Source organism: Anastrepha obliqua, chromosome 1 (assembly GCF_027943255.1).
Source record: "Anastrepha obliqua isolate idAnaObli1 chromosome 1, idAnaObli1_1.0, whole genome shotgun sequence".
Classification (NCBI taxonomy): domain Eukaryota; kingdom Metazoa; phylum Arthropoda; class Insecta; order Diptera; family Tephritidae; genus Anastrepha; species Anastrepha obliqua.
Window position 1 is genome coordinate 131393799 of NC_072892.1, and position 25414 is coordinate 131419212.

At 36.7% G+C, this 25414-nt stretch overlaps 2 protein-coding genes across 2 annotated transcripts in view; one reads left to right on the forward strand and one right to left on the reverse strand.

Moving 5' to 3' along the window:
- The window catches only part of LOC129236132 (protein takeout-like), an 88544-nt gene extending 68573 nt beyond the window's left edge, over nt 1-19971 (reverse strand). Inside the window, exon 1 of the mRNA XM_054870352.1 lies at nt 19878-19971. The gene's annotated coding sequence lies outside the window, so the exon portion shown is untranslated. The remainder of the gene's footprint in view (nt 1-19877) is intronic.
- On the forward strand, nt 13562-24826 carry LOC129236131 (uncharacterized). The gene is made up of 5 exons (XM_054870351.1): nt 13562-13842; nt 23768-23860; nt 23924-24080; nt 24189-24322; nt 24413-24826. Exons 1-5 carry the CDS (start codon nt 13737-13739, stop codon nt 24757-24759), a joined length of 837 nt encoding a protein of 278 aa, XP_054726326.1. The 5' UTR covers nt 13562-13736; the 3' UTR covers nt 24760-24826.
- The last annotated feature ends 588 nt before the right edge of the window (nt 24827-25414 follow it).

Here is a 25414-nt window from a genome sequence, read left to right on the forward strand (position 1 = left end):
GGAGGAGAATACATTACATATTCTGAAAAGAGGACCGAAATCACCATAAACCCTAATATCAGAAAGTTGTTTTTTCTCAATATACAGTGCACAGCATAATTCATTATACCCCACTATTTCTAAGTATAATTTTAAGAAATTCCACACACTATTGTTGATTCTGAAAAACTTTATTTGATATATACATAATACACTTTGTACTCATTCGTAATCAAAAAAAAATGCATCAACTTTATCTGCTGCATCAACAACGGCAAGCAAAAATTAAACTGTAGGTAAGAAATTCGTACAGCAAAAATGTTGATACGCCCGCACTTTGATGTAGCCAATGCACAAAATAACAGTAGTTTTGATTTGCGATGTTTCAAAATAATATTTGTTGGCAGACTATTTTTAGTATAACTGATGAAGTTCATTTATTCGCAACTGTGTTTACTTTTTTACGTGTCCAATCATGTCTAGAAAAGAATTGACATTAGAGGACAGAAAAATCTTTCTACGCATGCATAAATATGGAAAATTATACTCAGAAATCGAGAAAATCATCAGCAGGAGTAAGGCAACAGTGCAAAAGGTAATACAAAGACTCAAAATGGAGAAAAGGATCGAGAATAAGCAGAGATTTGACAGCCCTAGGAAGTTAACTGAGAGAGATGAAGGCCTTATCAAAAGAACAATAGAAAAAAATCCTTTCAAAAGTGCTCCGAATATAGCTACTGTAGTGCAAACATCTCTAAACTCCATTGCTTCATCGGATACAGTGCGAAGGTCAATCAAGAGAAATGGATATAAGGCGTATATTGCTAGAAAAAACACCTTGTCAGTGATACTAACAGAAATAAAAGGCTGGAATTTGCCAAAACTTCGCAACTCAAAGAAATTGACTTCGGGGGCAAAGAAATTTTCTCCGGCGAGTTGAAACGTAATATTTTCGGATATGTTGGGCGACTTAAAGTGTGGAGGAAGCGAAATGAAGAATTAAATCCAAAAAATACAATTAAAGCGGTCAAGCATGGAGGTGGAGGCGTCATAGTTTGGGGCTGCATGCCCACATCAAGTGATGGCAATCTTGTTTTTATTGATGAAATAATGACAAAAGAAGTAAATTTTAAAAATCCTTCAAGAAAACTTGTTATAAAGCGCCGAAAAAATGGGATTGTCTGGCGTATTTTATTTCCAGCAGTGCAACGAACCCAGTACGGTGGCCGCCGTAACCGAATGGGTTGGAGCGTGACTACCATTTGGAATTCACAGAGAGAATCTCGGTGAAATATCAAAAATTAAGAAAAAACATTTTTCTTATAGCGGTCGCCCCTCGGCAGGCAATGGCAAACTTCAGAGTGTATTTCTGTCATGAAAAAGCTCCTCACTGTAGGTCCCTTCATTTGTGGAACAACATCAAGACGCACACCACAAAATAGGAGGAGGAGCTCGGCCAAACACCCAAAAAAGAGTGTAGCGCCAATTATATACATCATATATATATATATGTATATACAACGATCCCATACACACCGCGCACATAAAGTTGCTCATTTGTTATCAACGCCTCCACAGAGCCCAGATATAAACTATAGAGCATTTATGTTATAATTTGCAAAATCGATTAAGGAAACATCACATAACTTTCAAAAATCAACTTAAAAGCGTGATCCAACTCGAGTGACAAAATATAAATTTGGATTGTACAAAAAACTTGATTTACTCAACGCCTGACCAACTAAAAGACGTTATTCGGTTACGATGTCATTTTTCTCAAATTGTATTAAACCTTTTCATGCATAAATACTTTATTGCAAGGGTATCAACACTTTTTCTGTGCGAATTTTCAGATTTTCTATGGTTTTTCCTTTCTTATTTGTGAATGAGATGGTGTATATTTTATGTTTTCTTTTATTTCACACGGGAACAATTGGGTTGATTTAATTTTTATAAAATATTAAAATACTCAAAAACTTTCGTGATATTTTTTATAAAATATCTTCAAAGTGGTAGGGTATCCTAGGGATTTTAGGATTGCAGCAATTCTTGTTTTATATAAAATTTTTATTTTTTTTTTTTAATCAAATATTTTTGGGCTCATCATAAATCTTAATCTAAAATTACAATTATCCGTTGTTGAGGATAAAACTATTCTATTCGCATTTCACGTAGAAGAGCTATCAAAATGTATCTCAAATTATTGTCTGTGAAATATGCGCGTAATTCAACACTAATTTCACGACAAAGTTGTGTTCTGTTAACGCTGTGAAGAAGCTCGCAACATGTTGCTAGCAACATTGCAACATGGCTTAAACAGCCATGCCAACTATTTATTTCTTATTTTCAATTATTTTTTATAAAACTATAGTTTATATACACCAAAAAGCTCATAACGGAAAATTTCAAACTTTATACCTACACAATTTATAAAAATTCGGGGATTTTTCATCATTATTCTCGAAATATTTTGTTATATTGAAAAAAACACCCAACACCGTCAACAGAAAAAAGAAATATCAAAAATCAACGTATTTTTTGAGCCAGTTGAAACATTCTGAGTCTGCACTAACAAAAATCAATAGACTATAAAATTGCATACTCGAAAATTTTCCTGAATTCGAAAGTTAGAAATTTAGATGAAAATTCGCCAAATTTTTATAAACTTTGTACAAAGTATGAAACTTATAAGTATAGTATAAATTATAGGTTTATATAAATTATAGTTTTATAATTTTATAGTGTAAATTTTAGTTTTATAAAAAAACAATTGAAATTTAAAAATAGTTAGTTGACATAGTTGAGTGATTATCTTTCTATTATTTGAGTTTTGGATATTTCTATTGTTTATGAATTCTTCTATAAAAGCAAAAGCAGAGGCTGATTTTTTAAATTTTTGCTGAATTCCAATTTGAGCACAATTTCTAAATTGTACTGCCACGAAATTTTAAAAAGCAAATGCATTTTTTGTCATGGATCAAGTCCAATATTTGTCCAACAGGGACTAAATTTTGCTAAATCAACCAATTCTTTGCATACTTCGCATAGAATAGCTGGCTCACCCCTGCAATCTGTGGAAGAAGTTAAAGAATTGGGCTTCATTAACCACGTTATAAGCCGGTCATATTCGATGCTAGCATTCGTAAGCCGATATTGTTCTGCATTTACTAACCCACAAACTCCCAAAACATTGTATTGTCTTTTTGATAGATCGAGATTAGAGTATGCCTCTGTTATTTGGAGACCGTACCAAATAGGTCTCTCTCATCGCGTTGAGAGCGTTCAGAGAGTTTTTCTTCGTTTTGCTTTTTCAATTCTTCTGATGCTAATTCTCCATGGTCATATGACATCTTAGTCAACCATCTTTTTTTTTCTTATTGTGAGAATGTAATAACATACATACATGTCAACCGTCTAAATGAAATGGTGATTTGATCTGTAAGGTTTAAGGTGTTTTTATCCCAAGATTAAAGTTTTTTATTATAAAAACACTAGATTTTTGCATTTGTGTCCACTTTCGGCGCACTGCGCGTCACTGTGGTGCATTGTGCGTCATTAACGCAACAGTAACTGTTAGATCGAAGTGAGACACGGATACCTGCGCAAGTGTGTTTTGCTTCGTAACTGCGATCATAATCAAGTTTTTTTATTAACTCTAAATTGTTCTTAATTAGCGTCGATTTATTGGCGTAGGAATACAAAAGTGCAAGTATAGTAGTCTTGCTTTCAAATAATGCAATTCCAGTAATGTCTAATTAATTATAATTCCATGTACATATTTTATAGTTATTTGTTAGCATAATCCAGCTTAGATATATAATACAATTGGTATGCAAATGCGCGGAACTCAATTGCTTTGCTACAAAATTAGAACATTTAATATGGAAATAAAGCAAATAATAAATAAGGAAGGGTTTTGCGTATTAATTTTTTTTAATAAAAGGCTTAACATTTAATAAGTCTGCATTATTAGTTCAATAAATATGTATCTATTGTAGGTTAGGTTAGGTTATGGTGGTAGTCGGTCTGTACGACCAACTCACTTAGACCTTACAGGTCCGTTGGGATACCACTATGCTTTACGGGAACCCCATTTACCTTCCTTCGAGGCCATTTTTTGGCTCTTATGAAACGTAGAATTGATCCCAACCCCACGCCAGATAGCTCTGTAAGAGAATTAAAAAAGTATTTACCTAAACAACCTGCTCTGATTTTAGCTAGGGCTGGACAATTGCAAAGGAAGTGCTCAACTGTTTCTTCCTCTTCCTCATCCCTGCAACTTCTGCAATATTCATGGGAGAAAACTCCTAGTCTCGAGTAATTCCTGCCAAATAGCCAATGACCGATTAAAACAAGCCACGACCTTCGAGATATTGGCTCTTGAGAGACTAAGCAATTCCTTTGTACTTTTCTTGTTTATTTACTAAAATTCAATGAGCTATAAAACTGCATATTCAGAGAAATAGTAAAAGTTCTGGTTAAAATGTTGAAAGCTTTGATGGAATTAAAAAAAAATAACAAATGTTTCCACAAAGTTTTAAACCTATACCCACCTTGAGAATAAATGGAATAGACGTACCTCTAAAGGAAGAAAATATCTAGGAATTATCTTGGATAAAAAACTCACTTGGAAGGCCCGCCTCAACTCAGTAATAAAAAAGGGAACGAAAACCCTTTGGAAAACAAAACAACTCTTGGGTAAATCCTGGGGCCCAGCCTTCTGGATCTACACCCAAATGGTAAGACCTATTGTACTATATGAGGCTTTGGTATGGTGGGTTAAAACAAATCAAACTACAGCTATATCAAAACTGTGTAAACTTACAAAGGCTGACGTGGCTAAGTATAACAGGGGTCATGAGAACTACCGCAACTGCTGGCATGGAAGCGCTTTTAAGCAATACAAGAGGAAGCTACTATGCACGCACTCTCTTTTCATATGAAAGAAAAACTTAAACCTGGAGATCTTACTGGACATCTCAATATTTTGAACAGGGTCCAACATGCAGTATGCATAACCCAAGCGATACAAGGTATCTACCCGTCTAGGAAAAAGTGGAACACAAACCCAATATGGATAAATGATCACTCACAAAAATGGTATATAGATGGGTCCAAAACGCTCCAAGGAGTAGGAGCAGGAATAGTGGGGCCTAATCTCTAACACTAAGTACAGACACTACAATTTTCCATACGGAGCTCTTCGCCATAATGGAAACAGTGGAAATCATATCCAAAAGAGGGTTCGAGAGAGTAAAAATTAAAATACTTTCGGACGGCCAATCGGTTCTCAAAGCCTTGAATAGCTTCACATTCAAGTCAAAAGTCCTAATAGGTAACTCATAATCATGAGGGACACGAAGGAAACGAGTAGGCAGACTTTTATGCCAAAAAAGGGGCAGAAGAGCTCTCGTTGTGAGCTATAGGATGAGTTCTACTGTCTTCGTTGCAGAAACAGCCTGCATTAGCAATTCTGGTGTTTCTTCACTACTAGTTGTCCAATTGCCAATAATACTAATAATGGCTGCCAAAAACTCAATTCGTAGCGTTGTACGGCAGCGAAGTATGGGGAAATGTGCTAAACTGCAAAACTAAGCGCCAAGCACTGGAATCTATGCAACGAACAGCGGCACTCAGAGTTGTCTCAGCCTACCGCACTGCCTGCGCCAGAGGCTTGGTGATAAGCGGGAAATACCCGTCAACCTCATGGTCCGGAAACGAATGGATGCGTTGGACTCCAAGCAGAAATACGTCATCTCTATCGTCGCGGAACGGATTCCAAACCATGCCACGGTAGCAAAACCGATGGGGCACTGAACCGAGTGGCAGATGGACGGCGAAATTTATTTTATCAATAGCAAATGGATACAAAGTAACTTCGGTGAAGTGAACTACTTCTTAACTCAGTTCCACTCGGACCACGGATACTTCCGGATACTACCGCGTGGGAAAGGTAAGCGATCCCAAGTGCATATACTGCGAACCGCACAGCGATGACGCTGAACACACGTTGTTAGTTGTGACAGATGGCTCACGGAAAGATATGCTATGAGGAAGTAGATTGGCGACATCGCGTAGAGCAACATAATCAGCAAAATGCTCGAAAGCGAAGACAGCTGGAACGCGGTAAAGATATACATCGAGAACGTGCTACGGAGAAAAAAGATAAGCCTCGGCACAGTGCAACAAAGCAAAGCGGTACAGATAGACACAAAAGAATACGAGCCTATAACATGAAAGCTGACTACAAATACCGTGGACCCAGACTTAGATGAAAATAATTGGTTCTGTAAGGATGCCGCTCTAAGCCCTTCGGAGGCAATGCAGAAAGTAGTCCCGGGGAGGGTGTCTCCCTAGAAGAAAATGAGGGATTGTTTTAGTGGCCACTCCACTCGACCCTGTAGACGACGGTCGCTGTAAGTGCTCTTTGAACCCAAAATTGATCAAATAAAGTCTACAGCAAATAACATTAAATGGAATTGTAAAGTGAATGGGGTATTGTGGCCCGTGACGTCACGCGCAGGTAGAGCCACTTTTTTATGGCGCACTGCCTGACCTTCTATGAATAAATCTTGTCAATAACAAGTAGTCGCATAAATGTCCCATCCCATTTGATGTTGTATCACTCAAACATACATGCATATAGTATACATATGTGTGTGTGCATACATGCTTACCCTGACTTCATTCACTCTGCGCTGTGTGCACTGATATGAGTGTACCAACATGCAATTATAATATATTCTCTAAAGATTCTTCAATAAACGAAACATAAACGAAATGCATAAAGTAATTCCATTCAAATGTTATGCACTCACTCGATTTTGTTTTTTTAGCTTGGCTTCAGGATTGAATGAGGGGAAATGAGTAAAGAATCGCTTCTTATTTGGCTATGCTAACAAAGTTTGTTCAACGCGCGTGCCTTAAATGCAATAATTTTAAAATTGTTTATCAAGCGAAAGTGTTAAATAAAGCAAAAAAAATATGACTTTTATTTTATTTCATTTTATTTTTAATTATTATAATTTTATTTTATTTTATTTTATTTTTTTTATTGCATCCCAATAAAGGAGTGATTTGTTGGCGACAGCTTTGCTGCTAGCCAATAATGTATAACAGGTACAAAGATTACAATTAAATTAATGCCTATAAATATTATATAAAATAGTTAACAATTTTACAAACAAAAAAACGTTTACTGTAAAAAGTTTCGGACTGTATGACAAGAATTGAGTAAAGCTGCTTTCTGCATTGTCGAAAATTAAATATTCGGGAGTTGAAGAGTTTTCACGTTGTCTACTAAGTTTTTATGCACTAGTCCGTGGGCTGAAATGATAATTGGTAGTATGTGCACCTTCCTTAGCTTCCACTGGCGATTGACATCAATGCCTAAGTCAGAATATTTGGATATTTTTTCTGCATATGTTTTTTGCATGTTTCTGTTTAGAGGAACAGCAATATCAACTATATAACCAGTCGCTTGGGATTTATCAATAAGGAAAATATCTGCCCTATTGTGATCTCTTGTGGCATTTGTTAAAATTGTTCGGTCATAATATAGAAGGTAGTTGGACTCTTCTTGAACAGGTTCTGGGGTGTATCTGAAGTACGGCATTTTGCTTGGATTGAAGTTGTACATCTGCGTCAGTTTTAGATGGATTATTTTCGCGATGTCATTATGTCGCTTCAGGTACATAGAGTTTGCCAGTGTGGTGCATCCCGCTAGCACGTGGTCTCCACCATACAAATCTGCCCTAAGACTTCACTTTGATCTGTATTTATGAGTGTTCAGTACATTAATTAAGCTCGATTTACACAAATCCGTTTTTTTAATCATATAATTGTTTGGTTATAAACAAGTATTTAAAATCAAGTTTCCCTGATGTTATCTATAAAACCTGCAACATTGGAAAACAAAACTCTGTATAGGGGTTTGCATTAAGAGTGATCCCACTTAGAAATTAGGTTTAAGCAAAATTATTACTTTCATACGCATTCAATGTCAAAAGTAAGAAAAAAAGTAAGTAAGTAAGTAAGGAAGTAACAACTTTCTACTAAAAATTTGTTTGAAATATTAAACATTTTATATCGATTTTTTTTATTAAAAAATAAATAGGTTATATTAGGTTGGGGAATAAGGGACTTATTGGCAAGTTTGATAAATTATCTTTTCTTAATTAATTCAAATAATTTTTTTATAAAAACAGTGTATATTCTACTACAAAAAGCTTCACATTTTGTATTGGTAGGGGAATAAGTTCATAGCGTGTTTATAGTTTCTTTTATTTTACAACGATTTGTTTGCTGTTTGACAAAGGGTAAGTATTCATTCGATAGAAGCATTTCTGCTTTACAAAACTATGTTAATTGTATTTTTGAGCTATTTATTTTTTTTATTGGTTTTGAGGTTTAGAAATGGAATACTCCGGCGGCAAAAATCAACGTTTTTGACACCTGCTCCTCTTTACTTTTCATCGAGGTCAAAAAGCTGCCGAGCAGCCCTTATTGACATTTGCGACGTGTATGGAGACGGTATCATAGGCGAGTCTACAGCACGCAAATGGTTCAAAAATAGCGACTTTGATGTCGATGACACGCCCCGCAGCGGAGGGCATTCTGACTTCGATGAAGAACGTCTCAAACGTTCGCCAAGCCAGTCGAGAATTGGCGGAAAAAACTGCAAACATAAAACGATTCTCAATCACCTTCATTCAAATGGGTTAACCGAAAAATTGATAGCCTGGGTGTCTAATGAGCTCAAAGAGAAAAACAAAGAAAGTCGCCCTCAAATTGCTTCTGAGAATCTCGCCCACCGTCGAGCAACACGCGGTTGTAAACAGTCACGAGAGATGAGAAATGGTGCCTATACATCAATACGAGGCACAGAAAAGGAGTGGGTGGCTTCAGGAGATACGCCAAAGCCGAGAGTCACGCCGGATCTCCATCCAAAGAAGATAATGGCATGTGTTTGGTGGGACTGGAACGGCATGGTGCACTGGAGTACAATTGGTGCAACAAGGAGCTCTAGATTGCCCAGCTACAGCGCGTAAATAAGACTATTCGACTGAAAAGACCTGAACGACATGGTCAAACCATACTTCTTCACGACAACGCCAGTCCCCATGTTGCACAAGTCGTCAAAGCCGCACTCCAAGAGCTCGAATGGGAGGTTGTTCAGCATCCGCCGTATTCTCCAGACCTTGCACCAACCGATTACCATTTTATCCGCTTCTTGTCAATCCATATGAAGGGCGCTACCTTCGATAACAAAGAGGTCCTTAAAAACGGACTTCGAACTTCTTTGACACCAGACCAGACGGTTTTTGGCAAAACGACAGCAAAAAATTGGTCGAGAGATGGGAAAAGGTTGTAAGCAGCAACGGCGAATATGTAATTGATTAACTCATTAATATAATTATGGGTTCTTATTTAAATAAAAGTCTGCGGTAAAAACGCTACGAACTTATTCCCCAACGTAATATTTAAATTCTCTCAGCTGTCTGACCTTGAAGAGAGAGAAAAATGTATTTGTGCCAAATGCATTTTACTTTTCAACGTTGTCTTCTTTCAGTTCAATTCACTTGAAAATAAAATAAATAATTAATTGGCGCGTACACTTCTGCTAGGTGTTTAGCTTAGTTCCTCCTCCTAATTGCGACGTGCGTCTTGATGTTGTTCTACAAATGGAGTGACCTACAGTTAGTCCAACATTTTTCCATGCTTTGTATCACCTGTAAAAAAAATAAGCTTTCAGGAACCCCTCGAAATTCGCGTCTATTTCAGCGATAACCTCATCATTAAAGACCAACTTTTTGCAGAGCCAAATTTACCATTTAACTCTCATTGCAGAAGCTGTCGAGGCCTTTCACAGAAGGAGACTGTTTAGGGCATTCTCTGTAAATGTCCAGGTTTGGCAGCCAAGCTATTAAGGTCACTATTCTTCGGCGGCAGCTCGGAGCAGGGCGCACCTAAATGTCATCAATCTTCTCCATTACATCAACAGCTCTGGTTTGCTGTAGATACCTACCTACAGTCTTACATGTCGAAACTTAAGGGAACCCGGTGGTCTAGAAAATGCAAAAAATTAATTTTTTTATTTTCTCGATTTTTGTTTATTTATTTATTTATTCATTAATTTCGAACAAAGTTCAGAACAGACAGATATAAATTCAGAACTAAAATACAAATTTACAATATTTAATATTAAAAAGTCTAGTACAATTACATTATGAACATAAGAAACCATTAAATTGCTAAAACTATATACAAGTTGCAATTAAATTTTAACGAAATTAATAGTTATGGAACTAAAATAACAAATATTCAGAAAGTATTATTTTGATTTCTTACATAGAAAGTAAATTTTCAATTGGCTTTTGAAATGCTTGTTTGTCTGTAGAAAGGTTCAAATCCAAAAAGGTTGAGAGACAATTAAAGTCAGCAACGATCTAACGAGTGGCGCATTGACACTATAAAAAGTCCTACCAAAGCCAACGCGAAAAATTTTGCATCGGCGAAAATTTCTGCAAGGAAGATTAAACTGTATTCTTTCTAGAAGGACCGGGCAGTCAGTTTTGCCATTAATGAGATTAAATGATAAATGATACTGCCTGAAAAGTACCTCTGTCACTTAATGAAAAGCTACTAATCATAGGACAGCGGGATTCGTATGATGGATTCTGATCTGAGAAATTGAGTGAATGTAGTCGCATAACAATTTTTTGAACCCTCTCCACTCGATTTATAATATATGGACTGCATGATAAGGTCTCCAAATAAAAGCAGCACCGAACAAACGCAGAGTATAATTCCTTAAGAGCATATGGCTCAGTGAAGTGCGATGGGTGACGTCTAACAAAAGCGAGCATAGCAAGTGAATTGGAAACGGCATAATTTAAATAATAAAATTAAGCTTTGTATCGAAGAAAATCTTTTATCACAGCGGACGAAGCAAGATATGTATAATTGATATGAAAAGAGGCATTAAGGAGGTTTTGAAGCTTAGAGCTTCGAAAGTATAGGATCTTATGAATATACCGGGGAATTTTCATGCGAGAGCGGTCCGCGCGCTCCTGTACCTCAAACTTTAAACTCATTTATCTCGAAACGACTTTTTTCGATCTGGTGTTGTGAAAAAACACAAAAAAACTATTCAACGGAATCGTCGGAAATTTTAATATGTTGTTCACAACATCAATGGCTATCGCCCGTACTACAGGGTGGCTGATGAATTTTGCTACATTAAGAAACTCAAATAACTGTTTTTTTAGTGTATGGAATTCATTTATTTTTTTTCAAGTTGAAGGTCATTAAATTTTATTAAATTGCTGCTTTGAGAGTTGCGACAGGAATAGCCGCAATTGTTGCCCGAATGGATTGTTTTAGTTCATCCAAATTTGTTGGCTTTGTTTTATAAACTTCTTGGTTACATAAACCCCACAAGAAAAAGTCAGGTGCAGTAAGGTCAGGCGACCTGGGGGGCCAACGAAATTCGGAGTTTCTTGAAATGAGTTTATTGGGAAATTTTCGTCGCAACTCTGTCATAACAGTCTGGGCTATGTGAGACGTTGCCCCATCTTGTTGAAACCACACAGAGTTGAAAGGAATTCTCTTTCGGTGTAGTTCTGGATAGAAAAATTCTTTCAGCATTTTCAAATAACGGTCTCCAGTAACCGTAACGGTGTGACCATTTTCTTCAAAAAAATAAGGCCCGACAATACAGCGTGAAGAAACCGCACACCACACTGTCACGCGAAGAGGATGCAATTCCGTCTCGTGGAGTATCTGTGGGTTAGAAGTACTCCATATTCGACAATTTTGTTTGTTCACATTGCCGTTTAAATCGAAATGGGCCTCATCAGACATGAAAAGGCAGTTTAACATGTTTTGGTCTTCTTCCACCATTTGCAGGATCTTCTGGCAAAATTCCAAGCGAATCGGCAAGTCTGCTGCATTCAGTTTGTTAACCATTTGAATTTTGTAGGGAAATAAGTCTAAATCTTTGTGCATTATTGTTTGCAAAGACTGTCGGCTGACACCAAGTTGAGCAGATAAGCTTCTTGTTGAAACCCTTGGATTGCTTTGTATAGCTGCAGCTACAGCAGCGATCGTTTCCTCCGTCCGAACTGATGGGTTTCGATGATAAGGCCTTCTTGCGACTGTTCCTTGCTCAGCAAAATTATTCACCAGTCTCATTATGGTCCATCTGCTCGGGGGATCGCCGCCAAACATCCGCCTGTACTCTCTCTGTACCAAAACTACGGACTCCAGTGCGTGATAGCGGCGGACTATCCAAATTCTTGTTTGCGTATCCCAGTTATCCATTTTAATAAATTTTAAAGATCAATCTGCAAATTAAAACAAAAATGGAACAGATAACTTAAAAAGAAAAACAGTTATTCAATTTTTTTTTGGTAGCGGCTTTCATCAGCCACCCTGTAGAATCATATTATTATTTCAATTATTTCTTATTTTTTTTATTAAAAAACTGAAAAAAACCCGATTTTTAGAGTGTGAAATTCAAAACCGCGCCATTTTGTCAAAATTTTGTATTCTAGTACGGGACGTAGCTACAGTCATACTGATTAATAATTTTTTGTTTTTGCATATCAGATAAATAGAAGAGTCAAAATGGGCAACACCGTCCAGGTCCAATTTTTAGGGAGGGTCAGCGCCATTTTTTTTATTTATTAAAATTAAAAAAAAATCGTTTTTGTATGTAAAAGAAGCAATATATAGCAAATATTTAAATATCATTTTTTTATTGTAAAAAAAAATCCTGAAAATACCTTAAATTTTCGAGCTCTAGACCACCGGTACCTCATAATAAGCATTCCTGTCAAACTGAGCAGCTTTACTAAGTTGACTGTAATACATTACTAAAGTTCGAGCACACCTATTGGAAACCCTTTTGTAATTAATTGCATATTTAAACATTACTGTAAAAAATGCATATTGAAACATTAAGCACTCCAGGTTCGCTGCCATAACAGCCGAAAACCACTTACTCACAGAAAGTAAATAAAAAACAGCAAAATACCGGGGACGTTTGACAAATTTACATAATTAGCCTTCCTAAAAGTTTCCGCTACGAAATGTTTAGTCTCATCACGTTGGCTATAACTTTGCGCATTTAAGCAAACCGCATATGGCACCACATGCACGTATTGCATTTCCACAGCATTTGTTGAAACAGCAGTTACTTCATATCAATTAAATTTATTAGAATTGATTTAGCATTAGAAAATGAAATTAAAGTGAGAATAGACTTAACAACTTGCAACAAGTCTACAATAAAAAGCAAAAATCATGTTTAAGGTATAGAATAGAATAGCGCATGCTTACATACATAAATATTTATTTATGTGTCTTTAAAAAATACAATTCTACATTTGCAAAACAAAAAAAACTTGCTTTTAACCTTTGCGCGCGCACAACCCCGCACAGCCGGCCGGCTATCTAAAATAAGCAGCTTGACAAGTATGCAAGTGACTAAGTACCCACATATTATAAGTCCGAGTAATAGCATGGCAGTTAAATAGATTCATCGTTATTATTAAGTTTATAAAAAAGCCTCAGCGTTTCGAGATTTACCACAGTCGCGTCTGATATCTCGTTACTACTCAAACGCTGCTAGATTTCGCCTTACTTACTATTCTAATATTTAGTTGATAAGGGCAAAAGCATTTCGATTGTTTCGAATTTGTTGTTTTTTTGTTTTATTTTTTTTGGTGCTCGGAATTTAAAACTTAACAGCAATGTTTAACAATGGCTTTACGCGTTCAGCAGCTGTGCTGAAAGGACTTTTAGTTGTTCTTGCGTGTGTGAGTGGCGCTCAATGCTTAGACTACTACACAGAGAAACGTAAGTGGGAATGTACGAAGCAGGATAAGAAATGTTAAAGGATTGGAAAATAAAAAGGAATAGTTAACACATACATACATGCATACAAACAGGCATAAGTTAAAATAAAATAATAAATAATTGGGGCGCACACTTCTGCTAGGTGTTTGGCTGAGCTCCTCCTCCTGTTTGAGGTGTGCGCCCTGCTGTTGTTCCACAAATGGATGCAAACATGGGCAAATCGTATGTAACAATGATATTTTCAATATTAAAACGTGAAATTTAAACTGAAAACAAAATTCTAAAGTAGCAGAGTGAAGCCTAAAAACAATAATCGTCAAGCGACTTTGTGAATTTTCGGTGCAAAATCTAAAACTTGGCAAGACATTTGAATTCAATTTAATTGAAAATTTAGTTCGATATGAGTACTAATTCATTTACTATGTTTCAAAGTGTGAAGTGTAGAAATAATTCATAATGCAGTAGCAAAAATCCTGCCTGTTTTCTCGCGCCGCTAAGCCAAAGTTAATTTGTTGTATTACGTAATTTTTCCTACCACTTTGAGATACGCTTTTTTTTTTGGGTCACCAACCCGTGCAAAATAAACAAACGCGCCAATCTCGCCAAGCATTTAAGTATCTGAGTAGGCAAAAAACGACCTTTAGAATTTTCATCTACAGGCTTTTTTTATCTATTCTCACAAAAAAAATTAGACAGAAAGTGAAACGTGACTCAAAGTACATGCTTGTGAAGGTCACAAGAGCTCTGGGAATAAAAACATCGGAATTAGAACATTCACCTCTTTCGGTGTAGTATTAGGAGTATTCGTTTTGATAATATTTGGCATCAGTTTATTTTATAGTTAGTCGACACTCTTCTGCCTGGAAATCTTAATGCATTTTTCTCAATGAAATACTTTGAAATATTTTTTTATTATGTATATCTGTTTTCCATTTTTATACTGGCGCAATTTTTTTTTTTTTGTTTCAAATAACGAAATAGACATTGCGTGAAAAGTAATAGGTACGCATAGCAATATTTCATAAGAACATACAAAAAAGTGAAATTTACTTCAGAGTGGTGTTTTATTTTGAAATTGGCTAATGTTACAAACTAAAAGAAATAACAGAAAATTTTCACGCTTTATGCAAAAAAGAAACAAAAACAAAAAAAAGAAATAAGTCATATTACAAAAAATATTCAAATTTTATTCAAAGTAAAATCAAAAGTCAGTCTAGGAAAAAATTGTTGGCACTTATAAAAATTAATTATTAATATGTCAATTAAAATAAATTATTAAGGTATTCGGGAGACGAGAAGATACTGTCGTTTTTATAGTAAATTCGAATAAATAAATTTCTTACAAGTTTTTCTTTTTAATCAATGCTTTTTAATAAGCCTCGTTGACAACAACAACCTTTTGTCATATAGCGGGCAAATTGTCAATGCCGAATCGCGAAAAATCAATTGGTTTTGCAGTAAAATACCTCGACATGGCCTTTTCTCATGTCAACCAAATTTTGGAATTTTTTGTTTGTTACCGAGTGTTATAGTGAACGGAACAAATGGAAATCCGATGGCGCAATGTCGGGCGAGTGTGGTGGGTTAGGCATTTAACACCTAGGCTTAAAAGTCCGAGGCCTAATGAAAAAAGCACGTTTTTTTGTTTTGTTCAAAATTAGCTTTATTCATCAACGTAATTTCCATCAAGAACAACGTAAGCATTCCAGTGCCGCTCTAACATTCCAGTGCCACTTTTGTAGAACGATTTATCTTTTTCAGCGGTAACCTCTTCATTCCAACAAAAGTCTTACTGACGACCGTTTTTTTTAGGTCGGCGAACAGCCAGTCGCTGGGAGCCAAATCTTGCGAATGAAGTGGATGTAGGAGCAACTCGAAGTTCAATGCATGTAGTTTCGCCATTATTTCGATTGACTTGTGACACGGCGCGTTGTGTTGTTTTAGGTCAACAATAAGCAAAGGCGACAAGACTCTATATTGACAGGATCGACATTATATCTATGATAAGACGGAAAAAATTGTTTTGAGGTCACTCTTCCGCCAATTTTTCGGATTCGGAAGAGGAAGAGTATGAACCCTTCAACGCAACACAACAGTCTAAGTCTGATTCTAGAGAGAGCCTGACAGCTACAGAGAAATTGCTCTGCAGTAACCTCATTCTCAAGACAGGATAGGCATATTGGGTAGTCAATGATTCCAATGGTAGCCATTTGCTGACCACAGGCATTGTGCCCTGTCATTACACCCACCAGTACTCTCAGGTTCTTCTTATTAAGTTTTTTAGAGAAAGATCGCTAATTCGCTATTTGGTTCTTTCGCAAAGCACTTGGCCACTCTGCAGAAGTCCAACTCAGACCAATGCCTTCGATGAGTAGACCTCATTGGCATTTTTAATATTACAGAAAAATGTCGATAATATCGATAAAATAAACTTCGAAATTTACCGGCTTATTAGTAGATGTAGCATCGCTCAGAAGCTAAAAATTGACCCTAAAATAGTTTTAAACCATTTGCGCATGGCTGGATTCAAAAAAAGCTCGATGTTTGGTGGCCTCACCAATTGACACCAAGGACAATGATGGATCGAATTTCCATCTGCGAAGCCTTGGCCAAGCGGAATGAAATCGACCCATTTCTTAAACGTATGGTGACTGGGGATGAGAAATGGGACACATACGGCAATACTGTGCGAAAACGATCGTGGTCAAAGTTTTAATGCATTCACTATATAGTCCGGACCCGGCACCAAGCGATTACCACCTTTCACTCTCATTACAAAACCTCCCGAGTGATAAGAAATTGGTATCACGAGAAGGTGTGAAAATCAATTACCAGAGTTTTTCGCCAATTAAAACCATGACTTCTACGAGAGAGGTATTATGTAGCTATCTTTAAAATGGCAACAAATTATGCAACATAACGGGGCATATTTGACTCAAATAGGACAATCCGAAACATTTTAAAGAAAGCTTTGAAATTTGGGCAAAATTAATGGATTTATTTTTCGCCAAAGTCCTTTGATAGCAATTTTTTGTTTCAATGGCATACCAGCCAGAAATTAAATATAGTAGTTAAGTTAGAAAAGTAAATGAGAATTCAAGCAGAGTTAGGTTTTGAAATATCCAAAGCAAGTCTTCTTATTATTTTTCACATGACTGTATATATAATATATAGCAAGCTGCTAAGAATAATGAGGGAAGTCGATTTAGTCACGTCTGTCCGTTTTTGCCGCGATAATTCGAGCAAAAATTCCTCAGTGAAATTTTCCACTCATCAACGCAGTAGTTTTGTTTGGTTAAAAAAGATTTCCGCTTATGAGGGGTGAAAAAAATACCAGAAATTGTTACTTATTTACTATGCTTACGAATTAATGAATATTAATATTATTAATATTGTTATATGTTGAAAAGCTACAAAGTTACTTTTTGCTAATTGTTTCAAATGGGCAACAAGTTATCGTACGATGTTGTGGGCTCACTTATTTCTTCATTAGTTTCTTCTTCTGAATCACAACCTACGACAAATTTTTTAGCTATTATCTTTTTAAACAGTTGGTTTAAACAGCTGACGCACGTTTCGTATTTTGTTTAACTGTCAAACATCTTCAGTTTGCTCTATAACTTAACCATGAATTGTCTTACAAACGAACAACGCTTGCAAATCATTGAATTTTATTATAAAAATGTGTGATCTGTTAAGAAAGTTTATCGCGCACTTCTTCCATTTTATGGTCAGTTTAATCGGCCCACTAAAGCGACTATTCGAGCTATTGTGACTAAATTTAGAACCAAATTTACATTATTGGACATCAAACCACTAACACGCTTACGTAGAGTGCGAACTGAAGAAAATATCGCAGCTGCATCGGCCAGTGTTAATGACGATCATCAAATATCGATTCGTCGCCGTTCGCAACAATTGGGCCGCTGTTACTCAACAACGTGGAAAATTTTGCGAAAGGATTTAGGTGTGAAGCCTTTCAAAATATAGCTGGTGCAAGAATTGAAGCCGAACGACCTACCGAAACGCAGAATTTTTGGTGAATTGGCTCTTGGAAAGTTGGCCGAAAATCCACTTTTTTATCGAAAAATTGTGTTCAGCGACGAAGCTCATTTTGGATCAATGCTTACGTAAATAAGCAGAATTGTCGATTTTGGGGTGAAGATCAGCCAGAAGAATTGCAAGAGCTACCAATGTATCCATAAAAGGTCACAGCTTGGTGCGGTTTATGGGCTGGAGGTATCATTGGACCGTACTTCTTCCAAGATGCTGCGAATCCTAACGTAACTGTGAATGGTGAGCGCTACCGTGAAATGATATTCAACTTTTTTTTGCCCAAAATGCAAGAGCTTGACTTGCATGACATGTGTGACATTGTTGAGAGGCGAGTTCGGTGAACATTTTATTTCACGTTCGAGACCTGTCAATTGGCCATCCAGATCGTGTGACATGTCTATTCAGACAAGCCTGCTTGAATTAACGCATTGGAAGACAACATTAAAGCATTTATATGTGAGATACCGGCCGAAACATTGGAAAGAGTATGCCAAAATTGCACCAAGCGGATGGACCATTTGAAGCGCAGTCGCGGTCAACATTTGCATGAAATAATCTTCAAACATTAAATTATATGGACTCTACTATCGATTTAAATAAAAATGTCATGCATTTTTCTGAATTTTACGTGTGTTTGTTTGAAAAACTTTCCTATAGCTCTTAAAAAATCACCCTTTAGTTTCAATTGAAATGAATGAAAGAAACAAATAACATTTCTTATAACTTACAGAGAAAGAAGTATTTCTTTGCTGAAGAAAAATCTAGGTCAGTATGATTTGAAGCGAATTAAATTCTCCCAAAGCTCTTGAAATATGAGCATTGTACGCGTAAATAGTTCTTACCATCCCTAAACAAAAAAAATCATGATTCCGTGTGCTTCGCTGAGGAATATTGAAATTGATTTTTAGAAATAAACGACGAAAAATTAATTGATTTGGTGGAAAATTGTCCGTGTTTTTATGACAAAATCAAATGGTGTCATTAATTCTACTTGAACGTCCGCTGTTTACGGCTATGACATGACCAATCGACAAATGCGGTAATTTTATGGATACAATTATAGTTACGGCTATGGTGTTTTTGCTACGGCACCACTAATTGCACCTTAAGTTAATCAAACGGATGTTTTATCCGCTGGCAAGTTGAAGGCAAGTAACCCAAACACACTTTCTACTACAAATCGAAATTACTATTTTACAGTTATTAAACAGGTTTTATTTCCATCTCAAATTAAGAATCAAAGTATTTAGTTACATTTACTTTTGAGGTTTTACAATTATATTAATTAGCGGCCGGCTTGTGCGTGACTAACACCCGATGTAGTCCGGTTTCGAAACAAACATTGAAACATTTAATGATAGAAAAGGTCTTTCTAATAGCGGTCGCCTCGCGGCAGGCAATGGCAAACGTCTGAATGCATTTCTGTCATGAAGAAATTCCTCATAAAACGCCATCAGCCGTTCGAAGATGGCATAAGAGTGTGGAAATATAGGAGGTAGATCCATTTGTGGAAAAATAGGAAGAGATCTGGGTCAAGCGCCCAACAACGAAGGTTGTAAACGCCCATTAAATATATATATACATACGTACCCGGATATAGATACATTTATACAGATGTAATTACAAATGCCGCTTGATCACAGAATTTAGCATTTGACACCAAATTTACTTTTCAAATGCAGAGACAGGCAGCAAAAATTGTTATTACATATGCACATACCTGCCTTAGTCATTGCCTTGCCCGTCAATAGGTGGTCAATAGTAATCAAACTCAATTGCAATTAAGTACATATTTACTATTGATGGTATGTTTATTGATTAATGCCGTTACTCAACTTTAAAATGTAAACTTGTTTCATAAAACTCACCTCAAATTATGGGTATGGCGCCAAATGACCGGAAACTATGTGCATATTTACTTTTGTTTAAATAAAGACGAAGCTAAATATGTCAAAAGAACCTAAATATTGCACTTACACACACATATAAAGGTAGATTATTTTAAGACTGCAAGTAGTCTGTTGTCACATAGTTGTATGCTAAATATTTATTTTCTGTATTTTGCTGCTGTTTTACTAAGCATCGGATGATTCAGTGCTTAAAACTCACTGCCGACGTGAAGACACAAAATTAAGCAACAAACATTTCTTATAAAAAACTTCTTTTCATTTAGATGCTGCTTTTCGCCTTCATTCTTGAATTTTTCCGCATATAAAAAAATTTGCTTTAAATTGATCTGAAGTGCTTGAATTGTTAGTTTATATCTTGGAGTTTAAATTACTCCCCAAATCCAAGCCAAGTCAAATACAAGTCACGCAATTGGTTGGTCGAGCTGTGTGGCGTATCACGCCGAATTATACATATTAACCGGTCAATGAGCATCACAATATCTATGATAATAGCTCGTTAGCACTAGTAATTGACGCGTGTGGTACCTCCAACATTGACTTTAAAATAATAAAAGATGATTAATTTGGAGGTATCGGATTTTAAATTGAAATAATTTCTATCATTTTTGTGTAGAACCATTCTTGGTATTTATTTTTTAAAGATACGGTCATCCGTAAATACCAATTTTGAATGATTAGCTGGAGGACTTCGGTCGGTATTTCGTGAATAACTTTAGTAATGTTGGCTTCCAATTCCTCAATCGTAGCGGGTTTATTTACAAAGCATTTAGACTTTACATACCCTCACAAATAAAAGTCCAAAGGTATGATACTACACATTCTTGGTGGTCAATCCACTGGTCCGAGACGAGTGATAAATTGCCCCCCGACACGACAGTAAGTGACGCAATAAATCCATTATTTCACGGGATGTATGTCAAGTGGCGCCATCTTGTTGGAACCAATGTTTTGGAGATCACGGGCTTTAATTTCCGGCATCAAAAAATCGCTTATCAAGACGCTATAGCGTTCGCCATTCACTGTTACATTGACGACAGCCTCGTCTATGAAGAAATACGGGAAGATGATCCCTGCAGCCCATGGACCGCACCAAACGGTTGTTGTCAATTTATATATTGGCTTGAATGGCTTCGGGTTACCCCTCAGCCCAAATACGGCAATTTTACTAATTGATGTAGGCATAAAGCCAAAAATGGGCCTCATCGCTGAACAAAATCCGGCTCCCATAAGTTGGCCTGAGCGCGCGATACAGTTGTACGATTTGTCAGCCTTGTTGAGGCATAACACTTTCTACGATGAAATGTCAATGAATACTGAGAAAATTATGTATTTAGTTTGACTGTAGTCACGCGTGATCTATCAAAAAAAAAATCACTATTGGACAAAGTATCTTCAGTCTGATCACCCTTTACATGCCGATGGGTATAACTGCGCCAAACTGTAACATTTTGATGGTAAAGAGGTTAAGGCGGCCTCCATTTAACGAGAAATATCTTTCGTGTGGTCTTTTATATGAGAGTGTACTACTCCGTCTCCCAGGATTACAACCAGATATCCAACTCGGTGTCATGCTGTCAGCAAAAAAAGTATTGGGCGCGAGCTTTAACTTAACTTTCTAATATAAGAAAAAAAATTATTTAGTAAGCAAGCAAATTTTAAGTGTAACGATAGGCAGAGGCAGGAAGGGATATTCCACAATAATGGTAATGAAACTAAATATATCATCCCACTTCTACGTTAGGCATTTTGGTCGAGCCTATCTTCCAATTTATGATGCGCGTTCTGGTATTGTTCTAAAAGTTTTGTGACCCACATGTTTCTTCCGCCTTTAAACGCCAACGGATTTACATGAAAATAACTTTTTTTTTTGCCTGAAATACTACTTACTTCCTTATATGGCACTTCAACCCTATGTTGGTTTGGGCCTAATCTAAGACATTCCGTTATACCTATACCTTGGTTCGCTGCTTGCTGACGTTAGTTCGTGACACCGAGTGCTGCCAAGTTATGCCTCACTTGGTCCACCCAACGTAGACTGGGCTTCTTCTTCCTCGCCGTCCATTAGTGTATTTCCTCTCGAAGAACTGCGGTACCAGAGCACTTTCATGCATCCTCGAGACATGGAGAAGCCAGCGCAACCACTGTATTTTAATAGCTGCACTATGTCCACATCTCGGTATGGCTTCTACAGGAACTCTCGAACGCTCCCAGTGCTCTCTAATCAGTTGTCGCTATCGGCCAAGTTTTTACGGACGAGGATGATTAGGCTTTTGTACAGCGTTGTTTTCGTTTATCAAGAGAAGGCTCTACTTCTCAATTGCCTACTGATGCCAAAGTAACACCTGTTGACAAGAGCTAGCTTTCGTTTAATCTCTAGGCTGACGTCGTTCTGGATGGTAGCACTGGCTCCTAGATAAACAAAGTCCTTCACCACTTCAAATTCGCGGTTGCCAACAGTGCCCTGTTGTCCAAAACACACACACTCTTTGTATGTTGGCAGCACGAAATTTGTTTTACTCTCGTTTGGTTTCTTCTCCAGATGGAGTACGCTAAGCATAAGGCGCGGTTGTTCAGGCCGACAATATCAATATAGTCAGCATACGTTAGTATTTGCATGACACTTGTGTGGTAGATACTGCCAACGCAGTTCACCTGATTATTTTTTCCAATAGGAGAGTAAAGAAGTGACACGAAAGGAATCGCCTTGTCTGAAACCTCGCTTGCTATAGAACGCATCCGTTTTGCGAGGATACCAAAGTCAGACGTAGCGGCATAGGGGCAGTCTCTGTTTGTGTTATCGAAAGCAGCTTTGAAATCACCAAAAAGGTGATGTGTGTAGTTTTTGTCATTTGTGGATTTTCTCCGGGATTTGGCGTATCATGAAGATCTGGTCAATAGTAGAGCTACCAGGTCTGAAGCCGAACTGATGAGGTCCAATCAGTTCTTCTGAGACGATAGGCTTCAGTCTCATACATAATACGCTGGATATGACCTTGTACGCGACGTTACTAAGACTAATCCCACGATTACTTGCGCAATTTGTAGGAACATCCTTCTTGAGGATTGGGCATAGCACGCTTAAGTTTCAGTCGTGCGACAATATTTTGCAAAGCAGCTGGCTGCCACGGGAAGATTTACCAAAGGGTTGATGCAATTACAAAAAAAATGTTTGCTGGCTTTTTTATCTTAAACTCTACTAACCTCTGAATGAATTTTTTGAAAGGAAACATATTTTTAAAAATTAATTTTATTTATGAAATATGTACTGACTTTGTGGAGTTATTTTCAAATCTGCTGCTCACGAATCTCCTATTGTTTTTTCACTGCAATCTCGCCGATCTATTTAGTATTTATCTTCGTGCTTGATATTATTCAAGGGGTTGTGAATCGCCCTTCCCTTCCGGAGCGAATCTATATCAATAACCCATCTAGAGTGCTTCGTAATTTAGATGTTTTCAATATTGCCTTTATAAGAAGTCTGTATGCAAGGAAATGTACCCGTCATGAAAGCTCTGATCGCATTCAATACTATTTAGAAATCTTTTGTTTTTGACTTTGTTTTTTCCAAACACTCTTTAATTATGGCTATAAATAATTTGAGTTATCATTTTTTTTTTGCGATCGCCGTAACCGAAAGGGTTGGTGAGTGACTGCCATTCTGGAGTGCGTCTCCGTGTACGAACATCAAATAATAGAAAAAGTTTTTTTACTACCGGTCGCTCCTTGGCAGATAATGGCGAACCCCCGAAACACCTCACAAAAGTATACGCGCCAATTATTAATTTATCTTTTATGTTTTGTTAAATTTTTTCCTTACGGATTATTATTTGTTAAGACAATTGTTTTAATTGACTAATTTTACTTCAATAAATAAATAAATAAAAAAAATGTTAATAAGTGAAAAACTTAAATTTAAACATATTCATTAATCTGCATACATTTTTTCTTAATATTCCCAGCTTCTTATATGCAGACATGCCGCATAAATGATCCGGAATTCGTCAAGTGCTCGACTACCAGTATACAAAAGTTAATGGATCAGTTAGGCAAAGGTACATTTTTTTAAATAAGCTTTAAACTAATTCTAGTTCTTATAAAAATTGATAATTTTTAAGGCATTCCTGAGGTCAATGCAGTAATCGGCCCATTTGATCCATTGAAAGTTAAGGAAATACAATTTGCACAGGATAATCAAGGCGCAGTGACATTGCACGCCAACTTAACCGAAATGGTGGCTATTGGGCTATCAAAATTAGTCATAAAGGAAAGCAAGTAAGTGGGATTTTAACGCATTGTTCTGTGGTGTAAAATTGTACATCTGTACATGGAAAAAATACATGAAAATACATGGACTTCTGTTCTTCTTTTAACCCAATTAAGAGTGAGCAAAAAGGACTATAGCTGGGAGACGAAAATTTACATACCAAAGCTGCGTTTGGAAGGCCAGTATAAAATGGCAGGAAAAATACTGCTAATACCACTAAACGGAGCCGGGCATATGTTTATCGAAATAGGTATGAGCTGGGAGCAAATTAAATTTTCTCCTCTGTTTATCCTTCAGTACCTACTTTTTTCAATACCAATTTCAAATTTCTCATCCTTAGAAAAACTGAACATTCTCATGCGCACCAAAACTCGTCTCTACGAAAAAGGCGATTTCACTTTCTACAATGTCACCAAGATACGCATGGATCTGACTCCAGGTGGTGTGAAAACGAATTTCGAGAATATTTTCAATGGCAATAGCAAAGAGGTGGAGCGCAGCACAAATCTGTTTTTCAATGAAAATTGGCGAGAATTCTTTGAAGCGTTGCGACCGCTAATAACAGAAACTGTGGAGACTACTTTATTGGATATATTGCAAAAGATCTTCCATTTAATACCGGCTAATTTCTTCGTTGAAGACATACCAAAATCGACGGAATTGTATGCGAAAGGGAAGGCAAACTGAGTTGAGAGGCATTAAATAAGTGTGAATTTTACAATAAAAAAATAAATAAATCTCAACAAAATTATTAGTCTAATTATATGGTTTGGGTTATTATTGAAATTATGCGAAGGCTTTATACTGCGCATGCATACACCTGTGTTCGAAATAATAGAAGCGCGTCGAATTGCCAAGTTCTAACTTTATTCTTTATTTATTTGGGTTTAAAACTCAAAAAAATATTAAAAAAATTAAATACAAATAACCCGAAAAATTCACAAAAATTTATTAGGCGCGCAACTAAGTTCTCGCTGTTTTTTTGATGAAAATACAACTTTATTCTGAAAAAATGGTTACAAGTGAATCATTGAAAGTATTGCCCATCGCTGGCTACTACTTTTTCCCATCTTTATGGTAGATCTCGGATATGGTCGCGGTAGAACTGTTCATCTTTTGAGGCTATCCACGGATCAAGCCAAATGGCATTTTTTGATGTCTTCATATGAATGGAACTGCTGGTCAGCTAGACCATGTGCCATCGATCGGAACAGGTGATAATCGGACGGCGCAATATCTGGAGAATATGGCGGGTGGAGTATTATTTTCCATTTCAGTGTTTCCAGGCAGGATTAACGGGTTTGGAAACGTGAGGCCGAGCGTTGTCATGCTGTAGAACCAC

Excerpts from the sequence above, each read along its gene's own strand:
- LOC129236131 (XM_054870351.1), top strand. The coding sequence starts at position 13,737 with ATGTTTAACAATGGCTTTACGCGTTCAGCAGCTGTGCTGAAAGGACTT. Across the intron at positions 24,081-24,188 it reads TTAGTCATAAAGGAAAGCAA|AGTGAGCAAAAAGGACTATA; the intron begins GTAAGTGGGATT and ends AACCCAATTAAG. Across the intron at positions 24,323-24,412 it reads GCATATGTTTATCGAAATAG|AAAAACTGAACATTCTCATG; the intron begins GTATGAGCTGGG and ends TCTCATCCTTAG.